At 39.8% G+C, this 26,343-nt stretch overlaps 1 protein-coding gene across 2 annotated transcripts in view; it reads left to right on the top strand.

Moving 5' to 3' along the window:
• The window catches only part of R3HCC1L (R3H domain and coiled-coil containing 1 like), a 103,351-nt gene extending 79,531 nt beyond the window's left edge, over window positions 1-23,820 (top strand). For both annotated transcript variants that reach the window (XM_066355300.1, XM_066355302.1), the window contains exons 3-7: window positions 6,028-6,203; window positions 12,873-12,943; window positions 14,077-14,172; window positions 14,680-14,820; window positions 23,039-23,820. In XM_066355300.1, coding sequence (XP_066211397.1) covers window positions 6,028-6,203; window positions 12,873-12,943; window positions 14,077-14,172; window positions 14,680-14,820; window positions 23,039-23,106 — 552 coding nt within the window. In that variant the 3' untranslated portion in view covers window positions 23,107-23,820. The remainder of the gene's footprint in view (window positions 1-6,027; window positions 6,204-12,872; window positions 12,944-14,076; window positions 14,173-14,679; window positions 14,821-23,038) is intronic.
• The last annotated feature ends 2,523 nt before the right edge of the window (window positions 23,821-26,343 follow it).

Genomic DNA, 26,343 nt, shown 5'->3' with positions numbered 1-26,343 from the left:
AAAAACTGATAATTGATGCTTCTCATCTCTCTCCGTTCCTATCTGTCTGTCCCTATCTGTCCCTCTCTCTGACTCTCTCTCTGTCTCTGTAAAAAAAAAAAAAAAAAGGTAAAAAATAAAAAGCTCAGTGATCTATGCCTTGTCAACCTTATAATCTTTCCACTCTTTTGACCCCTCTACAAATAGGAATCGGGACAATCATAGGAAATTAAGCACTATTTCATAGACTTGTTTTTAAGACCAGATTCCTAGGCTATAAGATAAAACCCTCATTTTGGGGGAAATAATTTCATTGAATGTTTTTGTTTATGTATATGAAGAAATACACAGAATTTACTTAGGCTTTATAAATGGCAGGATAGATCATTGATAAAAATGCTAAAATGTTTTTGATTTATAACTTAAAATTATTTGTTTGCTTTGGATTGTTTGCAGACTTTCCCTTGGTCTATAATAATAGATGAGGATGAATCAAATTCTAAACCTCTCCCCTCTATTGTTGCTCTATCAAATATTTCTCAGCTGTAGAAAGGAAAAAACATATATGTGGGTCTTACAACATGAAGTTTTCATATTGATCTAGCAGGTGTTGCCTCAGTACATGTGACATAGTAAATGTTCCAATTATGTACATTAGAAATATGATATAAGCTATAAATAAATGTAAGCCCTATGTATAATTTAAAATTTTCTAGTAGCCACATTTTAAAAAGTAAAAAACATATGAAATTAATAATATACTTTAATCTAATATAGCCAAAATAATATTTCAACATGTAATCATGATATAAGAACATATTGAGAATTTAAAATTTTTTTGTGTTCTTTGAAATCCAAGGCATATTTTAAACCTTAAAAACACATCTATAGAGCGTCGGCCTAGCGTGCGGAGGACCCGGGTTCGATTCCCGGCCAGGGCACACAGGAGAAGCGCCCATTTGCTTCTCCACCCCTCCGCCGCACTTTCCTCTCTGTCTCTCTCTTCCCCTCCCGCAGCCAAGGCTCCATTGGAGCAAAGATGGCCCGGGCGCTGGGGATGGCTCTGTGGCCTCTGCCCCAGGCGCTAGAGTGGCTCTGGTCGCAATATGGCGACGCCCAGGATGGGCAGAGCATCGCCCCCTGGTGGGCAGAGCGTCGCCCCGTGGTGGGCGTGCCGGGTGGATCCCGGTCGGGCGCATGCGGGAGTCTGTCTGACTGTCTCTCCCCGTTTCCAGCTTCAGAAAAATGAAAAAAAAAAAAAAAAAAAAAAACACATCTACATTCAGACTAGCCAGATGTCAAATACTCATGTACTGGACATTGCAGGTCTTCTGCAAAGGTGTCTACATAATCAGTGCATTGAATCTTAAAGGCTCTATACTGCCATGTCTAGTGCATCTGTGACAGAGGTCCTGTGCTCTCCCCTGACACATAGTCTTGCTGCTTTATACCTTATACCTCTTCCAGCTTTATTCCTTACTCGACTCTTAGACATTCCCTTCTGTGCCACATTGTCCTCTCTCCTTGACTTTGTCAAGGCCCCTTTTCATGTTTTGCTGAGATTTTCAGGAGAGAAAGTAACATTAACTGTGGCTTCCTACCTTTACCATACTTCCACAAAAAAATGTTTTACCAGTAGAAGTGTAAGCTGATCCCAGTAATATTCGAACTTCAGAGAAATGAAACTTTATCATCTTAGGAAAAGAGAGGAATCCCTGATAACAGTAGTCTGAGTTTATGGGTAAAATTGGCCAGATGTATGTAACTTGTAGGCTTTATAGCTATTGTTTCATAAAATATAGAATAAGAATTGTGTTTTTTGCTATTATTAATAGTTTGTATTTAATCAGTGCTAGAAGTTAAAATGCTTAGTAGTTTGCTTAGAAATGGGATATAATTATACAAATTCAATTTTGCTGATTAGTTGAGCAAAGGATCTTAATGACATTTTCTTATTATTATATCATCTTATCTCTTTTTCCTTTCTCTTTGTAATTATTTCTTAGGATTTTTTTTTTTTTGAGAGAGAGAGAGATGGTCAGACAGGAAGGAGAGAGATGAGAAACATCAACTCGTAGTTGTATCACTTTAGTTGTTCATTGATTGCTTCTCATTTGTGCCTTGACTGGGGGGCTCCAACTCAAGCCAGTGACTTTGGGCTTAAGCCAGCGACCATGAGGTCATGTCTATGATCCCATGGTTAAGCTGCAATCCTGCACTCAAGTTGGTGAGCTCACACTCAAGCTGGCAACCTCAGGGTTTCGAACCTGGGACCTCAGCATCCCATGTTGACTCTCTATCCACTGCACCACCACTGGCCGGCAAGATTTATATTTTTTATAGTCTTGTATTGTTTACCTGTCACAATGCACTATTTAGCACCAATTTGTAAATGCATGGACATGCAGTACTTTGTTTTGTTTGTTTTTTGCAAAGTAGATCTGAAAGCCAATGCCAGAAATCCAAAAATGAGATAAAGGAAACAATTTCATTTACAATAGTATAAAAAAATATTTAGGATTAAATTTAACAAAAGACATATAAAACTTGTACTCTGAAAACTGCAAAACATTGGAAGAAATTAAAGAACCACATAAACAGACATTCCAGTGTTCATCTCTTAATAAAATTAATGTACTTCCCAGATTGATTTACACATTCAACACAATCCCAGCTGTCTTTTTTTTGTACAAATGACAAACTAATCCTCAAATTCATATGGAAATACAAGGGATCCAGGATAACTAGTGATTTTGAAAAAGTAGAACGTAGGAAGACTCAAACTTCCTGATTTAAAACCTGTTATAATAAAACTACAGTAATCAAGACTGGCACTGATATAAGGATGGACTTGCAAGTGATTGAAGACTCCCCTTGTTTCTGGTGCTTGAATTATTCTAAATTGATATACCAGGCCACTCTAGGCTTTTAAGCCGTGGCGCAGTGGATAGAGCGTTGGACCTGGGATGCTGAGGACCCCAGTTCAAAACCCCAAGGTCGCTGGCTTGCGGGCTCATCTGGTTTGAGCAAGGCTCACCAGCTTGAGCCCAAGGTCACTGACTTGAGCAAGGGGTTACTCGGTCTGCTGTAGCCCCCGGTCAGGGCACATATGAGAAAGCAATCAATGAACAACTAAGGTGCCACAACAAAGAATTGATGCTTCTCATCTCTCTCCCTTCCTGTTTGTCTGTCCCTGTCTGTCTCTTTCTCTGTCTCTGTCACATATACACAAAAAATAAATAAAAAAGTAAAAATAGGAATTTGTTAAAGGCCCTGGCCAGTTGACTTAGTGATAGAGCATCAGCCTGGTATGTGGATGTCCGGAGCTTGATTCCTGGCAGGGCACATAGGAGAAGCACCCATCTGCTTCTCCACCCCTCCCCCTCTTGCCTCTCTCTCTCTCTTCTTCTCCTCTCCTACAGCCATGACTCAATTAGAGCAAGTTGGCCCCAGGCGCTGAGGATGGCTCCATTGCCTCTGCCTCAGGTGCTAAAAATTGGCGTTAGTTGCAACAGAGCAAGGGCCACAGATGGGTAGAGCATTGCCCCCTAGTGGGCTTGTTGGGTGGATCCTGGTTGGGGCACATGTGGTAGTTTGTCTCTGCCTCCCCTCCTCTCACTAAATAAAAATAAAAAAGAATTTGTTAAAAGTTTAGTTGATAGAATCTTCTTGCCCACTGTGTGGTGGCCACTTCTTTCCATGATCTGCCAAAGGCAAACACTTTATATGTGTCCTGTTTCTCTTTGGAGGGACTTGTCATTCTGTGGATTTTAGTTTTCTTGGTTGTCGTGGATACTCAGCTGTCTGCCTAGTGAACTCAAGAAACGTGATTTTATAGATCAGCTGGTCTTACTGTTATCTTGGTTGTCGTGGATACTCAGCTGTCTGCCTAGTGAACTCAAGAAACGTGATTTTATAGATCAGCTGGTCTTACTGTTATAGTAGAAGGAATATTTTCTTTCTGTTTTCTGCATCTGAAGAGCAGAAATAGCTTGGTCCATATAGATTCAGCACTCATTAAATTTTTTCTAAAGTAGGTTGAATTCATTGAATACTTAAGTGCCAGGTAGTATGCTAAGCACTTACTGCATCATCTCCTTTAATCCACACAACTCTCTGTGAGGTATAAGTATTATTATTATTCCCTTTTCTTTTTCTTTCTTTTTTTTGTGACAGAGACAGAGAGACAGATAGAGGGACAGATAGGGGCAGACAGGAAGGAGAGAGATGAGAAACATCAGTTCTTCATCGCAGCACCTTAGCTGTTCATTGATTGTTTTCTTGTATGTGCCTTGATGGGGGGGGTTGGCTACTGCAGAGCAAATGACCCCTCGCTCAAGCCAGCGACCTTGGGCTCAAGCCAGCGACCATGGGGTCATGTCTGTGATCCCCACTCAAGCCAGTAACCCCGAACTTAAGCTGATGAACCCATGCTCAAGCTGGGTGAGCCTGCACTCAAGCTGGTGACCTCAGGGTTTCGAACCTGGGTCCTCTGCACCCCAGTTTGACGCTCTATCCACTGCACCACCACCTGATCAGAGAGAAAAGGAGAGAGGCGCAGGAAGCATCAACTCCCATATGTGCCTTGACCAGGCAAGCCCAGAGTTTCTCACCAGCGACCTCAGTGCTCCAGGTTGATGCTTTACCCACTGTGCCACCACTAGTCAGGCTCCCATGTTTTTAGATGTAAAACTGAAGCTTAGTAGAGAAAAGAAACTAGAGACACTGCAATAAACTTTTTTGTTGATTTTACTTAAATCACCTTTCCTCTTTCCTACCTTCTGAATAAAATTCTTGAATTCGTTTTTTTGCTTCTCCAAGTAAAGGATTTATATCCTGACATTGCAGGTTCTCATTTCCCCATTTGATGGGTAAAGAGCAAAGTATAAAAGAGAGAAAGCTTGAAGAGATCTACTAGGGCAGCGGTTCTCAACCTGTGGGTCGCGACCCTGGCGGGGTCGCCTAAAGCCATCGGAAAATACATAATGCATATCAGGTATTTACATTCCGAATCATAACTGTAGCAAAATTACAGTTATGAAGTAGCCACCAAAATTATTTTTTGGTTTGGGGTCACCGCAACATGAGGAACTGTATTGCGGGGTCACGGCATTAGAAAGGTTGAGAACCACTGTACTAGGGCATTTGATTAACAGAGAAGACATACTTCGGTTTGAAGGTTTGGGGGTCAGTACTAGCATCTAGGTTCAATAACAGGTGAAAGGACAAAATGACTCTCGTGACTTCATTGCCACCTTCCATTTTTCTTTTTCCCTTCTGCTTCCAGTAGAAAGTAGTTAACGATCTTCAGTTTTTTCATAAGATAGGATTCTAAGGTTTGTTTTGTTTTTTTGAAAAATACAGTAACCTAATTTAATACATAGATATGTATGAGAATCCTGCATACATCAGAGTCAGAAACTTCACAGGCATGAGAGGTTCTTAGAATTCTCAGTATTTTGTATTATTATTAATTTCTTTAACCTGCAATGTGGGAATTCTTTTAGGTAGCTCTCATGCTAGTAATCTTAAATATAATTACTTGTACCACTTAAATTTGCCTTAACAAATTCCTTTGTAAGCTACATTCAACAAAAAGTGGACTAACAGTGTTTTCATTTTTTAAAATTTTGTTTTGTTTTTGTTCAATTCCAAAAAAGAAACTATGAGTCTAATCAATAAGCTCAAATAAAACAAATGTTATTAATTTATCTCTAAAGCTATTTTCTGAAATTCATTTTGTAAGATGTGCCACCACATTAATCATTCTACATTTTCTCACACACTAGTTGATAGATGCAAGTTAAGTTTCCTGCATTGCCTGTCTTTGCTAAAAATTCAGTAACTTTTCAAATATTCCATGTGTATAATATAAACTGGGTGATAGAACCCTGGCCATTATTCTGTTTATGAACAACATTAAGTCAGAGACAATGTTGAAGGTTAAGGAATAGGAACATGGAGACAAGGAGGAGGATTGTTTTGGGAGGATATTTTTTAATGCTCTGACTTGATGCAACAGTCACTAATATGCTTCCTCCTCCTTAGTTATCAGGGAATATGAAGAATACAAAAAGCATCCAGGAGCCTAGATTTGATTATTACAACAGTGAAGTGCCTGATATTGACCTCAGTGATTGTGAATTCCCACATGTCATTGAAATTTATGACTTCCCCCAAGAATTTCGAACTGAAGACCTCCTACGGGTTTTCTGCAGTTATCAGTAAGTATTTGCAAGTGTTGGAGGTGTTAGGGAATGTGGGATGAAGTTTTCTTAAAAATGTCTTCTGAAAAGTTACCTCTTTGTTTTCATATTTCCTGTTATTAACTTTAGCATCAAGTTTGTTTATTGTCTTTTTCAAAGTCCATTAGAAATACTCTATATCAAACCATTCTTTATTTCCCTAGAAATGCTAAATAGTCTGTCTAGATTCCATTTAGCATTTAGGAAGACCAATATTAATGATGACTTTTAAATCTGTCTTCATGATGCATTTAGTTAATTTATATTTATTGTAATTATTGATATACAGTTAACCCTTGAACAAGGTCGGGGTTAGGAGTGCTGACCAACCCACACAGTCAAAATCCACGTATAATTTCTGACTCTCCAAAAACTTAACTATTAATAGCCTGCTATTGACTGGAAGCCTTATTGATGACATAAACAGTTGATTATTTTTTGTATGTTATATATATTATATACTATCTTTTTACAGAAAGTAAGATAGAAAAAAGAAAATGTTAGAAAGAAATTCATAAAGAGACAGTACTATAGTATATTTATTAATACTGTACATGAACAAATTCACGTGTAAGTGGAACTACAAGTTCACAGCCATCCATTTTCAAGGGTTAACTGTATTTGGATGTATGCCTGCCATCTTTTTTTGTGTGTTTACTTGTCCCATCTTTTTCTCCTCTTCTTGCCTTCTTTTGATTAATGAGGTATTTTTTCCTCAGTGTATTTTGGGGGGAAATGACACTCTGTTTCTATTCTTTGGTGGTTACTTTAGGAATTACAGAATGCATGCTTAACTTATCAGTGGCTAAAGTTAGTATTTTCACACTCTCCTCAAACATTGTAAGGGCTTTTAGCTCTATTCCCTAATTCTATTCTTTGTCTCTGCCCTATCCAATTTATATGCTATCGTCTTGAGCATTTTGATTCTTTCTAATTTTCTCTTTTTCCTTTTAAACTGTTTGATGTTATTGTTTATATCATATATTCAGCATTTAGATTTACCCACTTTCTATGTTCTTCATTTATACCTTCTTGCATCTCATATCTTCCATATAATATCTTTTTCTTTCATACATATGGAACATATTATTTAGTATTTACTTTAATTATAGCCTACTGGTAAGAAACTCGATTGTTTTTTATTGTTTAATGGCTTTATTTCAACTTCTTTTTTGAAAGACATTTTTGCTGGATATAGAATTCTAGGTTGGCGTTACTTTTCTATCAGAAACTGGAAGATATTTTACTGTCTCCTGGCTTTCTTTGTGGAGGATAAGAAGTCAGCTGAAAATCTTAACAACTGTTGCTTCTTAATGTAATTTTTCTTTTTCTCTTTGGATGCTGTTAAGGTTTTCTCTTTGTCTTTGGTATTCTACATTCTTAATATGATATGGCTTTGTATTTGTTTATTCTTCTTGAGATTATTTGGGCTTCTTAACTCAGTGAATTAATGTTTTGCATTGATTTTAGAGAGCACTCGGGCATTATCTCTTCAAATACTGCCTTTGTACAGTTTCTCTCTTTACCTTCTCAAAGATTCCAATTAAATGTGCTCACTTGATCTCTCACTTAATTCTCATGTTATCTCTCATTTTTCATCTCTTTGCTTCATTCTATATAATTTCTTTAGCTCTAGTTTCCCATTTACTAATTTTTTTCTTCAGCTGTATTTAATTTGCTATTAAATCTGTCATTGAATTTTTGTGTGTGTGTGTGTCAGACAGAGTCAGAGAGAGGGACAGATAGGGACAGACAGTCAGGAAGGGAGAGAGATGAGAAACATCAATTCTTCGTTGCGGCTCCTTAGTTGTTCATTTATTAATTTCTCATATGTGCCTTGACGGGGGGGGGGGGGGGAGGGTGCTACAGCAGACCGAGTGACCCCTTGCTCGAGCCAGCGACCTTAGGCTCAAGCTGGTGAGCCTTGCTCAAACCAGATGAGCCCGTGACCAAGCTGGTGACCTCGGGGTCTTGAACCTGGGTCCTCCACATCCTGGTTTGACATTTTATTCATTGCGCTACCACCTGGTCAGGCTGCATGGTCAATTTTTAAGTTTCTTGTTTCTCCAAATATTTTCTAGATTAAAAAAATTTTTTTTTTCCTTTTTCTTTTCCAAGTGAGAGGAGGGGAGATAGAGAGACAGACTCCTGCATGGGCCCTGACTGGGATCCGCCCAGCATCCCCCATCTGGGGCCAATGGTCTGCCCATCTGGGGTCATGCTTTCAACCGAGCTATTTTTAGCACCCGAAGTAGAAGCTCCACAGAGCCACCTCAGCGTCCGGGCCTGATGCACTCGAAGCAGTTGAGCCATAACTACAGGAAGGGGAAAAAAGGAGGGATGGAGGGGTGGAGAAGCAGATGGTCACTTCTTCTGTGTGCCCTAACTAGGAATCGAACCTGGGACAGCCTCATGCTGGGCCGACGTTCTACCACTGAGCAAACCAGCTAGAGCCAAAAAATATCTTGAAGTATATTAAACATAGACCTTCTACAGTCTGTTTTTGGTAATTACTTTACTTAATGGCCTTTTAGTTCTGTTTCTGCACATTCTCACTCACACAGTGCCTTGCTTTTTTGGAGATTTAATTCTTTTATTGTGAGCTGGCCATTTTCCTTCAAATTTTATTTATGGAAATTGAGGCCTACAATAAAAGAAGAGGATTTCTCCTGAAAAGATTTGTTTTTATCTGCCAAGCACCAAGGGCACTAATAGTCTAGGAACACTGTAAATTAAATTATTGATCTGAGTTTATTCTGACCATTCAGTTTGAAATAGTCAAGTGGAGAATGATAAAAAATGGTTGTTCAATGTCTTGACTAGTTTATTTTAACAGTACTTATAAGTGTCCACTCTCTTGGCAGTCTTTGATGTAGTGCCAATGCCTTTTTTAAAAGTTTGCTGGTCTACTTGTAAAAGAGTTATTGTATGTCACTGTCATAATGTTCCAGTTTCATTTCTGTACAATGGAGTAAGAACTTTAATGTACCTGCAGTCATCTGAGTGCAGATTGCTTTTAGGGTAAAATGTTTTCTCTGATTTTTATACCTGTTTTGCCCAAACATAATTGTTGGCTTTTTATTGGGTTTTTTAGTGACTTTACCTTTCTCTGGTCTTCCAAAGCATTCAACTGATTTTTTATAGACACACAGCTTTTCTATTTTACACCCATATTTCATTGGTTTAATTTTGTTCAGTTAAATTATGTTGTGAAATATAAATTAAAATAAATGGGGTTGAAAACAATTGTACTGACTCTATCTATGTGTATCATTCCTAAATATATAGGAGAAGGTAAAAGAGTCAGAAGTATTCCTCTGCATCTCTAGCTTATAAGGAAAAAAAAAAGCTTTAGGAATAAAAAAGTTATCCAGAAAGTAAGTTATTTTCTACTGATTTTCAGGGTCTGAAAATAACTCAATACCAAGAAGGATTATATTTTAATGTTCCAATCTTGATAGTAAAAATGAACTATGTCTGTGGTCTGATACTAAAATTTTAAATTCAATTCATTTATCTCTTGGATTTGTAAGATTTTATATCAGAGGATAGCCTCCAACTTTTTTTTTCTTTTCTTTTTTTTTTGTTTTTTTGTATTTTTCTGAAGCTGGAAACGGGGAGAGACAGTCAGACAGACTCCCGCATGCACCCGACCGGGATCCACCCGGCACGCCCACCAGGGGGCGACGCTCTGCCCACCAGGGGGCGATGCTCTGCCCCTCCAGGGCGTCGCTCTGCTGTGACCAGAGCCACTCTAGAGCCTGGGGCAGAGGCCAAGGAGCCATCCCCAGCGCCCAGGCCATCTTTTGCTCCAATGGAGCCTTGGCTGCGGGAGGGGAAGAGAGAGACAGAGAGGAAGGAGAGGAGGAGGGGTGGAGAAGCAGATGGGCGCTTCTCCTGTGTGCTCTGGCCGGGAATCGAACCCAGGACTTCCGCACGGCAGGCCGACGCTCTACCACTGAGTAACTGGCCAGGGCCAACTTTTTTTTTTTTTTCTCTCTCTCTCTTTTTCATTTTCTTTTCTTTTCTTTTTTTTTAAGTGAGAGGAGGGGAGATAGTGAGACAGACTCCCGCATATACCCCAACCGGTATCTACTATAGGGTAACCCTGTGTTGGGCTGATGCTCGAATCAACTGAACTGTTTTTAGCGCTTGAGGCTGATGGACTCAGACCAGCTGAGCTATCCTCAGCACCCAGGCCCACATTCAAACCAATTGAGCCACTGGTTGTGGGAGGGGAAGAGGGAGAAAAGGGAAAAAAGGATGTGGAGAGAAGCAGATGGTCACTTCTCTTATGTGCCCTGACCAGGAATCAAACCCATTACGTCCATACACCAGGCTGATGCTCTGTCCACGGAGCCAACTGGCCAGGGCCCCCCTTAACTTTTTCTTAAGCCAGATAGTAAATAGTTTAGGCAACTCTGCCATTGTTGCACAAAAGCGGCCGTAGATATTATGTAAACAAATGAGCATAGCTGTGTTCAATAAAACTTAATGTATAAAAACAAGTTTCCTGTTTTTTTGGTAAAGTTCCAGAATAGGCAAAGCTAGCTAACAGCTATGTACCTCATTTATATTTGGTTGGGGTATGGATGTGGGCGTCAGTTCTATAAAGGAAAGAAGGGATGTTAACAATCTCTGCAATAGACCGTATTCTAAATATCATATATAGTGGTCAGTCAGTCTAATTCATTACCAGTTATGTTAAGACCTAGTATCCAGAGCCTCTGCCATATAAAATGCATAATGGGTTTAAAAAAAGCCATCAAGATTAAATCACAAGGTAGAACTACCCAGGTTGTCATTATAATTATGACTTTTAAAACCTAGGATCAATTTTGTTGATGTCTAGACTTTCCTGAAGATTAGTTAATTCTAATGAATTATTAACTTCCCTTTGGTTTGTTTCGTTTTAATCTTACCTGTAAAACTTTTTTTTCTTATCAAATCTAAAATCACCCTCAAAAGAGATGGATTTTAAAGTATTATAAACTTCAAAGTCTAAAAGACCCTCCAGAACCCATCTAGATCTTTTTGTTTCCTTTTGTCAATTATCTTATGATAAAGATTTTTTTTTGGGGGGGGGTAGTTTTCTGAAGTGAGAAGCGAGGAGGCAGAGAAATAGACTCCCGCATGCGTCCAACTGGGATCCACCCGGCATGCCTAGTAGGGGGCGATGCTCTGCCCTTCTGAGGCGTTGTTTCATTGCAACCGGAGCCATTCTGGCGCCTGAGGCAGAGGCCATGGAGCCATCCTTATTTCCTGGCCAACTTTGCTCCACTGGAGCCTTGGCTGTGGGAGGGGAAGAGAGAGATAAAGAGAAAGGAGGGGGGGGGGGAGGAGCAGATGGGCGCTTCTCCTGTGTGCCCTGGCCGAGAATCGAACCAGGGACTTCCACACAGCCGGCTGACGCTCTACTGTTAAGCCAACTGGCCAGGGCAATACAGATTTTACTATTGAATTTTTTCAGTCTCTAACCCATGTGTTTATTTTATGCTGTGATTAAACTTCCTTACATTTAGGAAATTATCTAGCCAACCATCAAAGCTTCCTTTATTTCTTTTCTCTCAAAGGAATTTTTTTTCTTCACTGATTGTTAAAGAGGAAAGATTTTTTAGCAGTTATCTTTTTTTTTCTTTATAGTGCTTTATAAAAATAGCAAAGGTCCTGATGCAGAAGTCTGTAGTAATGCCTGAATCAAATAACTACAGGCAACTTTGTGTTTTAATCACCATCTTCATTAATATTAATAATCTTCCTTATGAATATTGCTATTAATAATAAAAACTGAGTGCCATTCATGTACTAAGTACTCAGTGAGTGCTCAACACCATGCTTTGCCTTGTCATGGATGATCTCATTTCAATTTTTACAACTCTGGGAGGACGTGCTAAGCCTGCTTCTACAGATGGGCAAACCTGGCTTCAAGAGAGGTTAAGCCTGCCCAGGACTCAGGATGGGTGGCAGAACCCAAGCCCATCTATATCTGACCCTCGAATACTGCTAGTTCCACAATGCCATATTGAGTCCAAGAGGAGTTTTAGCTGAGAAAAGTAGCTGTCTTGTCACGATCCTGATAGTCCTTGTGCTCTCTACATAGCTCTGCTCCAAAATAAAGGTGTTATTTTAAAGACTAGGTCAGGCTCTGATTACAGTTGTACTTTTTCTTTATTACTTGATTTTTTTTTCTTTGAATGGCCTTCTTCTCCCTCTCTGTCTGTCCTGGAGCCTGCATATGCATTAAATCCAGGTGGCCTTCCCTGCCTACTTCCTCCTCTCTCTCATATTCTTCTACTTCCCTCTGTATCTTCTTCCTACCTCTTCTTGTTCTGTGCCCATAAGAACATTTATAAATAGTACTTAAGTACTTTCCCTCCCCAAGGGACTTGTGAGGATTAATTAGTTGATGTCTATAAAATAACTGGGAACGTAAAATACTCCCAGGTAGGTCTTTATGATGGTATTATTGCTTTTAAAATTCAGTAGCTTCTTCTGCCCTCTAAGCTGTTTTTGTGTCATTATCCCTGTTCCACCTGTGCGTTGTTGAGTGTTTCTCTCTCATTCTGAAATGCTTTATGAGACTTTATTTGAAAGCTGTTTCATAAAGGAAATTTTATGAAATAAAATTGTGGGGTTTTTTTGTTGCAGGAAGAAAGGATTTGATATTAAATGGGTGGATGATACACATGCCCTAGGAATATTCTCCAGTCCGATTACAGGTATTTACCCAGTGGATTTCAGTGTTATTTTTTTATTGTCTATTTTCTTCTGCTATTTGTCCTTATTTCTTTTCTATTCTAGCCAATTGTCATTTTATTCAGCCAGTATGGTAATTGGCAGATACAAGTTTTTGAAGCATGGTTTTTTGTTATCCATATGGAACTCCCTTTTCACCTTAATTCAATGCTATTTGGAGAGAGAGTCAACTCTTTTAAAGGTTATTTGCTGTATAACTGTCAGTTATGATAGTACATAAACAGATTATAGGTAGAGATTTAAGAAGCCTGTGTGACTAAATCTTACAATATTTAAGTTAAGATTTTTTCCCCCAGACAAATGAATTTGCAGTAACCCTTTAACCTACCCATTGAGAGAGAGGGTATATTACCTACTTTCTGAATATATGATTGGATCTTTTCACATATATCGGTGGCCTCATGATAGATGTGATGCAGAGGCATTCAAAGAGATTAGATATTTTAGACCTTGTCTGAACCACCTAGAATGGAGATCTGCATACTTACTCTGTGAAGGGCCTGATAGAAAATATTTTAGGGCATATGGTCTCTGATTTAACTCTGCCGTTGTAGCAAGAAAGCAGCTGTAGACGGTATGCAAACAAATCAGCGTGGCTCTGTTCCAGTAAAACTTTATTTACAAAATCAGGTACTTGACTGGATTTGATCACTGAGCCATAGTTTGTTGATCCCTGATCAAAAATAATTGCTGCCATCTGACCTGTGGTGGCACAGTGCATAAAGCGTCGACCGGGAATGCTGTGGTTGCCGGTTTGAAACCCTGGGCTTGCCTGGTCAAGGCACATACAGCAAGCAACCAGGGAACAACCAAAGTGAAGCAACTATGACTTGATACTTCTCGCTCCACTCTCCTCTCTGTCTCCTTTTTCTGTGAAATCAATAAATAAAATTGAAAATAAATAAATAAATAAATAAAATAATCGCTGCTAAGTAGTGTAGTCTCTTAGAGGGTTTCTAGAGCTTACCATTTCTTTTGCTTGCCATGAAAGAAAATCAAAAGGTGTACCAGGGAATACTTACTAAGAAGCAGCATTAAATTTTCCTGTGCATAACTGGTCTTCATGTCTTCTACTCCTGTTGATTCTTCTTCGCAGCTCGTGATGCTCTGGGCAGTAAACATACTATGGTGAAGGTCCGGCCGCTGTCACAGGCCACGAGAGCAGCCAAGGCCAAAGCTAAAGCTTATGCTGGTGAGCCTGTCCTCTCAGGTTTTTTCATTTTTCTTGTTGACAGTAGTGTTATTGTTTTTCTCAATACTTGTACAGCATCCAGAGTTGTAAAGACATATCACTTTTATTTTTAGCATTAAAGGAAGTTTGTTTTTAAGGAAAAGAATATAGGAAAGGCTGTGCAGGATATGTGGCATCTGAGCAGCCACTTGGAGAGAGTGGGAGGTGCTGACTGCAAGCTCTGCAGCAATCATTTTCTTATGACATCCTTATCTAGTGTACCTCTGTGTTTAGCTGTTTGATACAGTCACTTTAAGAAATTGTGTTAATACAGATAAAGAAGGCTGCGTTGTTTGTGCTTTGCCATGTTAATTTTCTCTGATCATTTATCAGGTTCATATTAATTACTGCTGATGCAGCCCTTGTTAGTCTGTTTTGTATGTAAATTACTGAGTTAAATCACTTATAGGTAGAGTGCTTTTTTCCTCTTCCTCACATCCTCCTACTCCCTCCCTTTCCCTCATTCAGAGTTCCTCCAGCCAGCAAAGGAGCGACCTGAGACTTCCGCAGCCCTGGCGAGAAGGCTAGTCATCAGCGCCCTTGGGGTTCGAAGTAAGCAGAGCAAAACGGAGCGGGAAGCGGAGCTCAAGAAACTACAAGAAGCCAGAGGTGAGTTGAAGTGATATGTCCTTCTCTAGTCCCTTTAGAGTCCCAAATGTATTGTATAATAAATGTGTATTTTCCGATGGCTTTAGGCGACCCCTGTGTTTTGGTTGTTTGACCCCCGCCGGGGTCGTGACCCACAGGTTGAGAACCGCTGCTTTAGAGCTCTCTATATTATAAGATATAGTTTAAAAAAGAAAAAGAATGAAGCTCATTTCGTTCTGTCATTTCCATTTCCTAGAAGCCTCCCAAGTATATTGAAATTGTCTATCTGTTCCACACACCAAGGCGTCTTAATCCATTTACCTGCCATTTACCTACCATTATTGTTTCCTGAGATAGGTTCGGTGTTCTCAGCTCATCCGTGGCTTTTATACAGTTTTTGCTCCAAACTCTGAGAAAAATTTTCCTGTGAAAACATAGTAGTCTTTTAGGTAGAAAACATTATTTGCTGTGGTTTTACTGGGCCATGATTGCCATGGCATTATCAAATGGTTTAGATCTTAGGTAGAAGACAAATTAAGCTACTGACATTGATGATGGTAACTGTAGGAGGTATTTTTTTTTATAAACTCAATCTTGAGTGGCTCCATTAGAGTACATCTAGATTAACCTAGCTTCTGATTATTTTTCAGTACCTAGGAGTTCTCAGGAAATAATTCAAATGATCTACAAGCAGGATTTTTCTTTCCCTATAGTTTGGAGTTGAGGTTAAAATCTCTCTCTTCCCATTATAGGCTGTTGACTTGTCGGTAAAGGTTTGGGATTCCAGCTTTGTATTTAAGTACTTTTTATCAACCTTCAGGCTTTAGACAGTCTCATTGCCTTAGCCCACGATCTGTGGAATCTGCGGAGGCAATTTATTCTGAAAATTCCACTTACTGAAAAGTAACTTCATTTTTCTATTAAATGAATTGAAGTTTCAAACTCCTTGTTTATTGCCAGTCTAACAAGGCCATTAATACTTCTGTCCACTCTGCTTTGGTGATAGCAGGCAGCTTGCAGACTCTCGGCTGCACTGGCCAGATAACCAGTGACAGAGTGTGTCATGGCAGGTGCTAGAGTTTCAGAGTAGAACCCAACTAATTTTTGAAACCATAATGATTATAATGATGCAGTCTTGATTTTTACAATGCATGGTTCACTCAAAGGCCTCTTATAGACTACAGAAATGGTGGGGAGGGGGGGAGATTCATCTGCTTTTTATAGATGGCAATAACAGAATTAGATTAAAGGAGAATGTGCCATGTTCTTAACCCTTTATTAATTGGTTATCTTTGAAGAAAATGATTTCTCTGTGATAACCACAATTATCTCAGAAGATCAATAGAGGGTAATAACAGTGGTATCTATCGGAGATATGACTCTTTTTTCAGTGTGTCATGCTTTCCTGCGTATTTCTACAGATACTGCAGCAACAATTTTGCATGGATATCATCTGAGTATTCCCCTCTACTTCTCTGTAGGCACGGCAGCATGCATGCAGCTCTACTTGACGTATTTGTACCCAGCTATACAAAGGACATTTCAGTGGTGCAATTAAAAGTGAGACTGGTGGCTAAGTAGGTACCCTGTTACTTTTTAAATGAAGGCCTTTAGTTGTGAATAGAGGCCCACTGTGATAATTCCCTACTGTCTGTTGGTGCTGAAGCTGTACAGATTATAGAGGATGCTCCCTTTATTATGCTTCAGAGCTTTCCATTCTTCATACCTGAGAAAACGCATATGGAGAATTCCTGATTTATCTCTTTCTGGCTGCTTTACGTATTGATGTATTGAGCAGATACTCTTGTACCTGCCTGTGTGGACCCCAAGGCTTCCTCACTCAGAGAAAATTTTTTCTGTGGAAATTAAAAGTACTGTTTAAGTGTTCCAGACCTTTTTCCACTAGAGAGGGAGGAATCAGTACAACATAGTGACTTGACATTATAGACTCTGGCATCAGAATACCTGGGTCCACATCTTAGCTCTATTTCCTGGCTGTGTGACCTTGGGCAAATTAGTTCCTCTCTCGAGGCCTCTGTTTCCTCATCCGTAAAATGGAAAGCAAGTGAGATAATTCACAAAAGATACCTGATTATCTTCGGAAATCATAGGAATGCTCTCCCCTCTACAATGTATCTGTAGGCCTATAACTACTATGTGACAAATGTTTGCTGCTGCTGCTGTTTTTATTAGTAATAGTAGGAATATATGGTGAGTCCAGTGCATGTCCTTTGTCATTGCTCTTTTTATTTTAAAATTTCATGTAATATTCTATCAACTACATTTGGCATTCACTGAGCACCTGTCCTGTGCAAAGCATTCTGATTCCTATTTAGGAGTATTAGAGAGATGGTAAGATTATGTTCCTCTCCTTAAGACTTACAATCTAGTGGAGATATCTGCCTTGAGTGAGCAAGAAAATAGGAACTTGTTATTTTAAGCAATTGTTTCTCTTCTCACTTCAGTTCTAAAGATTTTAAGATTAAAAGCCATAGCAAGGTTTTTGTTGATTAAAAGGATTAGAAGGAAACTACAGGTAGTCTGTTAAAATAACTCTGTGATGGATGTGATTATCTCTAGTTTAGAGCTGGCCCAGAGAAGTAATGGGCCCAAAAGTAACCCAGCTGGTAAATTGAGAGGAGACATTTGAACCTAGGCCTCTCTAATTTAACCCATACTCCTTCTTTAATATTGTAATCCCTCTTGAAGGATTTTGGGGCAATTAAAACTTTTTACCCCAGAAAAAAATATTTTAAAAAATTTAAGGTCTTCAGAAAATAAAATATGGCAGGCTTCTTTTTAAGTTCTGTTTCAGTGGTAGCAGCTCTCACCGACAAAATTCTTCCTTAGGTCTAACTTAGATCTGTATGATAGTTTAATCTGGATTCTTCTTCTTTCTCCCTTAGTAGAAATAGGGAACGTCTGGACACCATTCTGTTCTAACAAATTTTAACTATAATGATCAAGGGCAGATCGTTTAGGAGTGGTATAATAGAGTTTTCGCCATTAACTAGCTGTGTAGCATAAGTAAGTCTGTGTGCCCAATTTCCAATAAAGTTACTTATCTAACCTTGAAAAATTTTTTGCATACAACAGAAGTTAATGTGTGTAAAACTATTTACAAAAGTGCTTTACAAATTCAAGATACAGTTATTTATGTGATTCTTGGGAAATTACTGTTCACTATAATGATATGAGCCAGTAATGACAAATATGTACTACATACTGCTGCTTCCCACCCATTACCCATGACAGACAGTGCTAGTCAGTCGTGACATTCTTTCTTGGTGAGTTTTGACTTGACCATTGCCAAATGATCAGAATTAGCATGAGAATTGAGATCTTTGTGCCATCCTGATATAGGTACTTCTGTTAATAATACTATAGAATAATCTCTTAGCCTTTCTTTTTCCCACTTGAAGAGCTCTGCTGTCTGGCACTGTGCCTGGTTTATAAAAAGATACTCAATATCCATGCATGCTTATTGACTGAATACATGAATGACACTGGCTACTTTAATTGTTCTTCATAAATCATGATTCTACTCTGAACCTTGTCAGGTCTCCCATGAATTTCGTTGAAAAATCCAAAGTTGAACACTTATCTGAAACCCTTCTAATTAATGAATTTGTGATTTGGAGTAAACCAAATCCTTTCCTGCTGTAGTTCCAACCGTTCTAGTTTGGTCTTTTTACCTTTTTAGTGAGAAGTCTTTGTTTTAGTCCTTGAAAAGGAAGATCCAAATATAAAGCTACTCTGGAAAGAACTGAGAAAAAGGAAGTATCCAATTTATTTTAAACAAATTATATTGTCTATATGAGGATAAGAACTTTATTTCATAAGCCTTTGAACGTGAGAAAGTATTTTTTAGTCCAGCAGGGTGCATAACAGCTACACTGAGATGGGAAGTGAAAATATAGATCATCCTTGAGTGCTTTTGTTTTTTCAATTTTGATTTTGATTTTTCAATTACAAGTGACATACAATATTATTAGTTTCAGGTGTACAACATAATGATTAGACATTTATATAACTTATGGTGATCACCCAGTAAGACTAGTACCCATCAGACACCATACATAGTTATGTTAATATTGATTACATTCCCTATGCTGTACTTTATCCCTGTGACTGGCAATTTGCACATCTTAATCCCTTCTCCTTTTCACCCATTCCCTAAACCCCCTTCCCATTTGACAACCATCAGAATGTTTTCATTACATCCTGCGTGCTTTTATTGGACTTAATCGTGTGCTTTGACCCAGTGATTCACATTAAATGATAAAACTACATTTTAAAGCCCAGACTCAGGAATGCGTGTAAAATTTCCCTATGTACCACTTATCAAAGCACTTGATTCCACTACCTCTTAGAATAAGCTACCTTTTCAACAACATAGATAGGCCTAGAGGGTATTGTGCTGAGTGAAATAAGTCAGACGGAGGAAGACATGCCATGTGATATAGCTTATTCATGGAATCTAAAAAACAAATGAGCAAGCAGAACAGAAACAGACTCATAGATACAGAGAACATTGGGATGGTGCCATATGAGAAGGGGGTGAGGGTAGTTGGAGCGGTGAAGGGATTAAGAACTATAAATCGGTAGTGACAGAATAGTCACAGGGATGTAAAGTACAACAAAAAGAATATAGTCAATAGTATTTTTTTTAAAGGATAATAAGCTACCTTCCAGTTTTCAGAGTCTGCTTTAATTTTATTTCATAACTTCTTTCCATTTTACTCTTGAGGATAGGTGATTAATTGGCCAGTCCTTACAAGTCCACCTTTTGGGATATAGGCCTGAAAGATTAACTAGGCAATAATTTGATCCCCTAGTTTGATGAATTAAATCTTAAGAACCTAAAAGTATCTCTATAGGATATTTAGTCAACTATAATTTAAAAAAAAAAAGTAATCACAGTTGTTCCCTTCTGAACTCCTTCTCAGGCATTCCCTTATTCTACCTCCAGGGCAGTGCTGCTCTGCCGACGCATACGCTAGGCATCTTCTTGGAGTCGCTTCTCCCCAATGAGAAGTTAGTTCCCTTCATTTCTAACCACATTTTCTTTCATCCTAATATGCTCTTTTTCTCTGAAATGTATTTCCCATATATTTGGTGTCATCTGCTATTTAATAAACTTAAGTTCCTGGCCTAGATTAGAGATAAAAATGTTAACCCTAGGACTAATTGATCATTTCGCCAACTATTGCTAAATAAATAGCCATGTTGTTCTTTGTGGTGACCCTGACTACATTGATAATTAGTCCACTCTCCAGACTTATATTCCCTCCAACACTTAGGTGATCCAGACCATATAGTCCCGGGATATTTATGATTATATAAAAACTTGGTAAGACTAAAATCTAAATCCTTTCTCAAATTAAGAGGTTATTTATGTTACTTCTTGATCTATCAGGTGTCAAACCATAAAAGAAGGCAATTCTATTAATTTGACCAGACTTGTACTTCAAGTTTTCATATTGATTACTTTTTAAAATATATATATATTTAGACAGTTAATTTTAACGGGTGGTATTGATCAATTAGAGTACAGTACATAGATTCAGAGAAAATATCTCCAGGTCATTTTGACATTTGATTATGTTGCATACCCATCACCCAAAGTCAAACTGTCTTCCGTCAACTTCTATTTGGTTTTCTGTGTGCCCCTCCCCACCCCACCCCCTCCCTCCCCCTCCCCCTGGTAACCACCACACTCTTGTCCATGTCTGTGCTGATTATTATTCTGGAGGTAGATACAAGTAGTTTTGTGATGATTTTCTCTATTATTTTCTCAGGTGTAGGAGTAAATTTTAAAAGTTGTAATTTACATTTTAAATGTCAAAATAGGGGAAAGCATGCTGATTTAAGAATTTAGGACCTGGATTCTAGGTTCAGTTTTTCACCAATGATGTAACCTTAGACAAGTTCCTTAACCCCCCTCCAAGCTTCCATTTGTTATTTAAAAGGAAGAAAATATTTTTGTCTCATTCTAACCTATATTTCTCTATTCATGTTCTATATTTCTAAATTTATACCTTAACATTTTCACTGTTTCTTTGTGCTTCTCAGTTTGTCTGCCTGATCTTGCTAGTTATCTCATGGTTACAATCAGAATTTCTTCTACTATTTATATTTGGTAATAAAGGTCTCCAGCCTGACCAGGCGGTGGCGCAGTGGATAGAGCGTCGGACTGGGATGTGGAGGACCCAGGTTCGAGATCCCAAGGTTGCCAGCTTGAGCACGGGCTCATCTGGTTTGAGCAAAGCTCACCAGCTTGGACCCAAGGTCACTTGCTTAAGAAAGGGGTTACTCAGTCTGCTGTAGTCCCCCAGTCAAGACGCATATGAGAAAGCAATCAATGAACAACTTAGGTGTCACAATGAAAAATTGATGATTGGTGCTTCTCATCTCTCTCCATTCCTATCTGTCTGTCCCTATCTGTCCCTCTTTCTGACTCTCTCTCTGTCTCTGTAAAAAAATAAATAATAAAGGTCTCCAGTCTTTAATTATAAATCATTAGGGTAGGAAATGTTTCAGAATTTTGAAATACTCTAGTTTTGGAAAGATAATATGGTTATCTTAATATTTGTTTCCTAACACAAAGTGAGACACACTAACATTGACACTAATGCAGCAGAGTATATGACTAGTCACCCTCAATGGCATATCTAAAGACTACAAGCAGCTTTGTATCATTCAGGTTAGATTTACCACCACATGAGTGTTGGCCCCAACTTTAAATAACCAAAAAAACCACAAAAACACTTTGTTTTCAGAACTGCTCAAAGCAGTTTTAGAATTGTGGATTAGCGGTCACTCTTCCCACATTGCCTTTTTGATTAAGTTTCCGAGCTTATTGAAAACTTTGAGTTCAGGAATCCTTCTTCTGATTCACTTTTTTCTTGGAATCAAGAACCATTGTTTGACTGCTTTTATCTAAGGTTGCCTTTGGAACCCCCTAACTTCCCTGTTTGTGAGAATCAGAACTACAAGCCTCCCTAAGAAATGTTGTATTGTTTCCTAGACAATCCCAGTGCAGTTCAAGCCTGTCTTAAAGCCAAATCACAGGGCAATGAATTAACTAACCTTCAGATGAACAGTTTGGAATTTGCTGACCCCCATTTTTTGCCTCATAACTTTTGCTGCTATATTCTGATCATGCCACAAGATGGTGCCCAAATAGCAGCAAACTTCTTTGTCACATGTACACTGCCAGTCAGCTCCCTGACACAGTTCTCTGCCCTTAAAGTACGGTCAAATATAGTACAAGATTTTTATAAGAGATTCTGCTGATATGGAAAAGATATGTCAAAATAGAAAGTGTTGATTCTAAACTCATCTTGTTTTCACTAATCCCCTGGCTTATGACCAAAAATCTTTACAGACATTATCTGAAATAATAGCCCTTGGAAGGAAGCGTTTGGGCTTCTCATCTACATTTTATGGTGTCATGATAATGGCACACCATGAAATTAGAACTATTGTGGCACCTAATGAAGTGATTGGGCCACCAGGCCATGTGTGGTCCGTGTTTTCTCACCTTTTGTTGAAAGTATTAAATGAAAACCAAGCTTTTATGTTAAAAATTGAAAATGGATTTCCCAGATTTGTGCACTTTTCTTGTTTTTAGAAATAGTCCTTAGTTTTCCACTATACATGGTCATTTTTCCATGTTGGAATTGTATATTCCAAAAGATTTCTGGTTCCTGAAAGGGCTCGGGAAATACTGAGATTCAGCTTGCCCCTGAAATATTTTTCCGTAAGATCCTAATAGGAAGATATGACTAAAGCCCAGGGCCTACCACTTCCATTGAGCAGAAGGTAGAAGAAGAATATTGAGACATATTCTGGGTCACTATTGAAATATTTGTAAAGATCAGTAAACTGGGAATAATGGGCAATTACATGGAAGCACTAAGAGTTGAGAAATAGAATTAAAGTACATATATTATCAGTAAGACCAAAACCTGGGTCCTGTTAGATTCTGACTTATTCCATATACTTTTTATTTGTATTAGCCCCAGGTCTTTCTCTTTCTGTTATATGGTAATAGTAACATCTCCCATTTAACAAAGCACTTGGAAAGTTAGAGATACTAACTCTTAGAATCCAGTTAGAGAAGAACAGGACATTCAACTGTCTTGTAATTAAAGTTCACCTTGTAATTTGGATTAAGGGAAGACCACTGGTTATATGAAGTACACTACCACTTTAACATTGCCCTAATTTACAGAGAGAAAACGGTTGGAAGCCAAGCAACGAGAAGACATCTGGGAAGGCAGAGACCAATCTGCAGTTTGAACATCACTCAATGAAAGGGATAATTCCATGAATTCAGAAAATATTTTCAGTCTTCCGATAAGAGGATCCTTCCAGAGTTCTGTGTACACGTTAATGAAAGAGATAAAGCGGTCAAGACAGGGACTGACTGGTACAGAAAGAAGACCAGACTCTTGTCTGTCTTCATTCTTAAATGCAGTTCTTTGGAATCGCCTTACTGTGTTGGGCATAGAAGCAAGCCATCAGCTAAGAAGAAACTTGGAAAATGTGACTTCCAGACATCCTCTGGACAGGGCAAATCATGTTAGCATGGGTCACACTTCCAAGATGTTTTAAGCAGATACAGAACAGAGGATTCAAACCTGTGATGATGGAAGATTTAGGCCCTGCAAAACCAGGGCGTTCTGTAGTACCTAACAAAGCTGAGAACAGCAATGTTGAGGGGCAGGGGAGGTAGCAGCTCGTACAGACAGAACCGCATCTGGTGTACTTGGGGCTCCCAGAATCTGACTGTCGGTCCCACAGCTGCAGCCTTGGCGAACTGCAGTAGATGTGGAGTTTGACTCCCGAGTTTGTACCGAGGAAGCTGAGTGCCCGGGGCTGTGCCCCTGCTGCACAGCAGCTAGGGACGGGTCAGCTTCATTCCGCATGGGAAGCCCATCGGGAGCCGTGTGCCGGTTCCAGTTCAAGCAGTACTGTTCTGCTGTGAGAGGGAGACATTAAAGTTCATTTTATGACCTGAAGCACTCTGGTATTTGTTAATTTTGTCATCCCCACAAAGAAGTGGGGAGCAGCTTATCGCATCTTCATCCCTCTAGTGCTGCGTGGGTTCAGTGGATCTCGGGATTTTATTGAAATCCACCGAGTAGAGAGGTGATCATCTCCCTGCCCCAGAGTATACTACAAAAGTGCCTCTCCTGGGATTGGTATGTGGCAACCCCTTTTCCCTCCTTGCCCTCCCTGTGCACCCCCACTCCAGCCTCTTGCCTTTTCCCATTTCTGTCAAACCTGATGCCCTGCTGAAAGCATCTGGCACACAGCATGTTCTTGGTGTGATCTTCTCAGCCGGTGCCAGAGGCACTTGGCAAGCAGACCACACCATCCATTGCAATGAAGAGCAGCCAGAATAAAACCAACACCCCTGGGCAGTGAGAGCGTTCCTCCTGGAGGACATGGACCAGTCAGAGCCGTCACTCGGGTTTTATCCATTCCATATCTGCATTCCCAGTGCTTTTGGAAGGTAGTTCTGTGCTGAGAAATGAGAGTGCTAGACTGAGACGCTGAGGAAGCAAGAATTGGGGTTTCATTGTGCTTTCTACTGAGGCAGTAGCCTCATTTTTGTATGATTTAGTCCCTGTGACAATGATGGATTATTAGCATTGCCTAGAACATGGTGAATGGGGCTTTTTTCAAACGGTCCTTAAATGACTCTGGCCTTGGGTCTTAGTCCTGACTCAACTGTCCCTGCTGCTGTTCGGGTCTGGCAGCCCTCTCTCCATTCCTCAGCATCGTTCTTATGTCTTGGTCAGTTCTGAAAGTGTCCCTTGTTCATGTTCATTGCCCCAGTCCAAGTTTAGGAGATAAGTCCTTTCCTTGACCTACTGTCCCACTGCTTAGACCAGTGCCCCCACCCTTTGGCTCACACTGCCCGCTTGTGCTCTGTCTTCCCAGAATCCACTTCTACAAGATAGACAGGTCTGTCTAAGCAGTGTGGCTGCATTTGAAATGAAATGCAAGGAATTGTGGCCAGGCTCGGTGTACTGAGGAATAGCTTCGCTGTGCTGGTTCCTCAAGGCTGAGGGTGACCTTGGACTGCACAGAAGAGAACTGCCCCTATCACTTGCCTTTGAGGGGGCTTCCCTTTCGGACAGCGTGTTAGCTTTTAAAGGCATTGTTACTGGTAACATATTACCCCATGTTTATTGGCTCATTCTCTTGTAGTTCTCATAATTTCTAGAAGTTACTTTTGTTTTCATTCTAATGTTTTGTACTGGGTGACTAGGAGCTTGAGTGTGTGGTTTTTTGTTTTTGTTTTGTTCTGTTTTTGTTGTTGTTATTGTTTTAAAGCTAACAATCAGCCACATCCAACTTTCAGATTTATCCTATAAGCATATTCCGAGAAAGAATTTTTTTTTTTAAGCCAATATTGAAAGCTATGGGGTGCTGCTGTTTCTAACAGTAGAGAATGTGCTTTTTAGTTACTGTTTTCTAGTAGTTGGGCTTGATGTGTACTGGCTGGAGGTAAGAGGACCTGCCATGGCCCAGCGTGGACGGCAGTGAGCTTGTCCAGGTGGGAATCGAATCTTTGGCCACATCTAAACCGTGCCTTCCCAAGCCGCGCCCGCTGGAGAGCACCTGCCGCTGCCACTGGCTCCGCGGTTAGATGTTTGAGAAGACATAATGCACTCTGCTCTGCACATATGTTGCTTCATAATAGAATGTCTGAATTAGGATTGCCTGGAATTGACAGTAGGAGGGTCCATTCCCCTTGAGTTTGGATATACCCTGCATAGAGCAGAGGTTTTTGCAGAATGGAAATAAGTTAGGCTTTGGACGAGTAAGCTGGAGTTCCTAGCACTGTTGTGTCTCTGAGACTAAAGTATGCTGAGGTAAAAATCTTCTGACATATTTGGTTCTGTCTGGAATTTGGTGGCTGGTATTCTGTTAACATTCCTCATCTAGTTACAAGTCATGCCAGCCACCAGTCTTCCCATGCCCTTCCCTTTCAACTCAGAGGTGTAACAGCACAACCCTTGTATAGCTTTTTCCAAGAATTAGAGCTGAACTGGCTGCACCTATCAGACATGTGATGTGGGCAGCAAGACTGAGACCAGAGCCAGTGCTGGCCGCCTGGCCCGCTTTTCTGGCCCTCTCAGAAACTGGATCCAGCCAGAAGCTGTGGGTAACCTCCCTGCCTGAACCCGGTCAGCAGTCCCCGCAGGCTCCCCCTTGCTGCACATTCTTCCACAGACCATTAGCCGCATGTGCGAGGATAATGTTGTTACTGTTTGGGAGATGTTTGCTGGCTGCAGCAGGAAATCAGTCCTTCCCTTGTTTACCTAAATCGCTGTGCCAAAATATAGTGCTCGCTCTGCCTAATGAAGGAGGCGGGGGAGTTGGAGAGAAGGCAGAGGAGGAGGAAGAAAGCACTTCATATTCACAGAGCGTACCCCAGAACACATCCTTTTCCTCTCTTGAGGAGGGGTAGCTCTCGTGATGCGGGGACAGAGCACTATTGTAAATCTGCCCCATCTAGCA

Source organism: Saccopteryx leptura, chromosome 13 (genome assembly GCF_036850995.1).
Source record: "Saccopteryx leptura isolate mSacLep1 chromosome 13, mSacLep1_pri_phased_curated, whole genome shotgun sequence".
NCBI classification, from domain to species: domain Eukaryota; kingdom Metazoa; phylum Chordata; class Mammalia; order Chiroptera; family Emballonuridae; genus Saccopteryx; species Saccopteryx leptura.
Note: the sequence above shows the minus strand (reverse complement) of the source record. Positions and strands in the feature narration are given on the sequence as shown.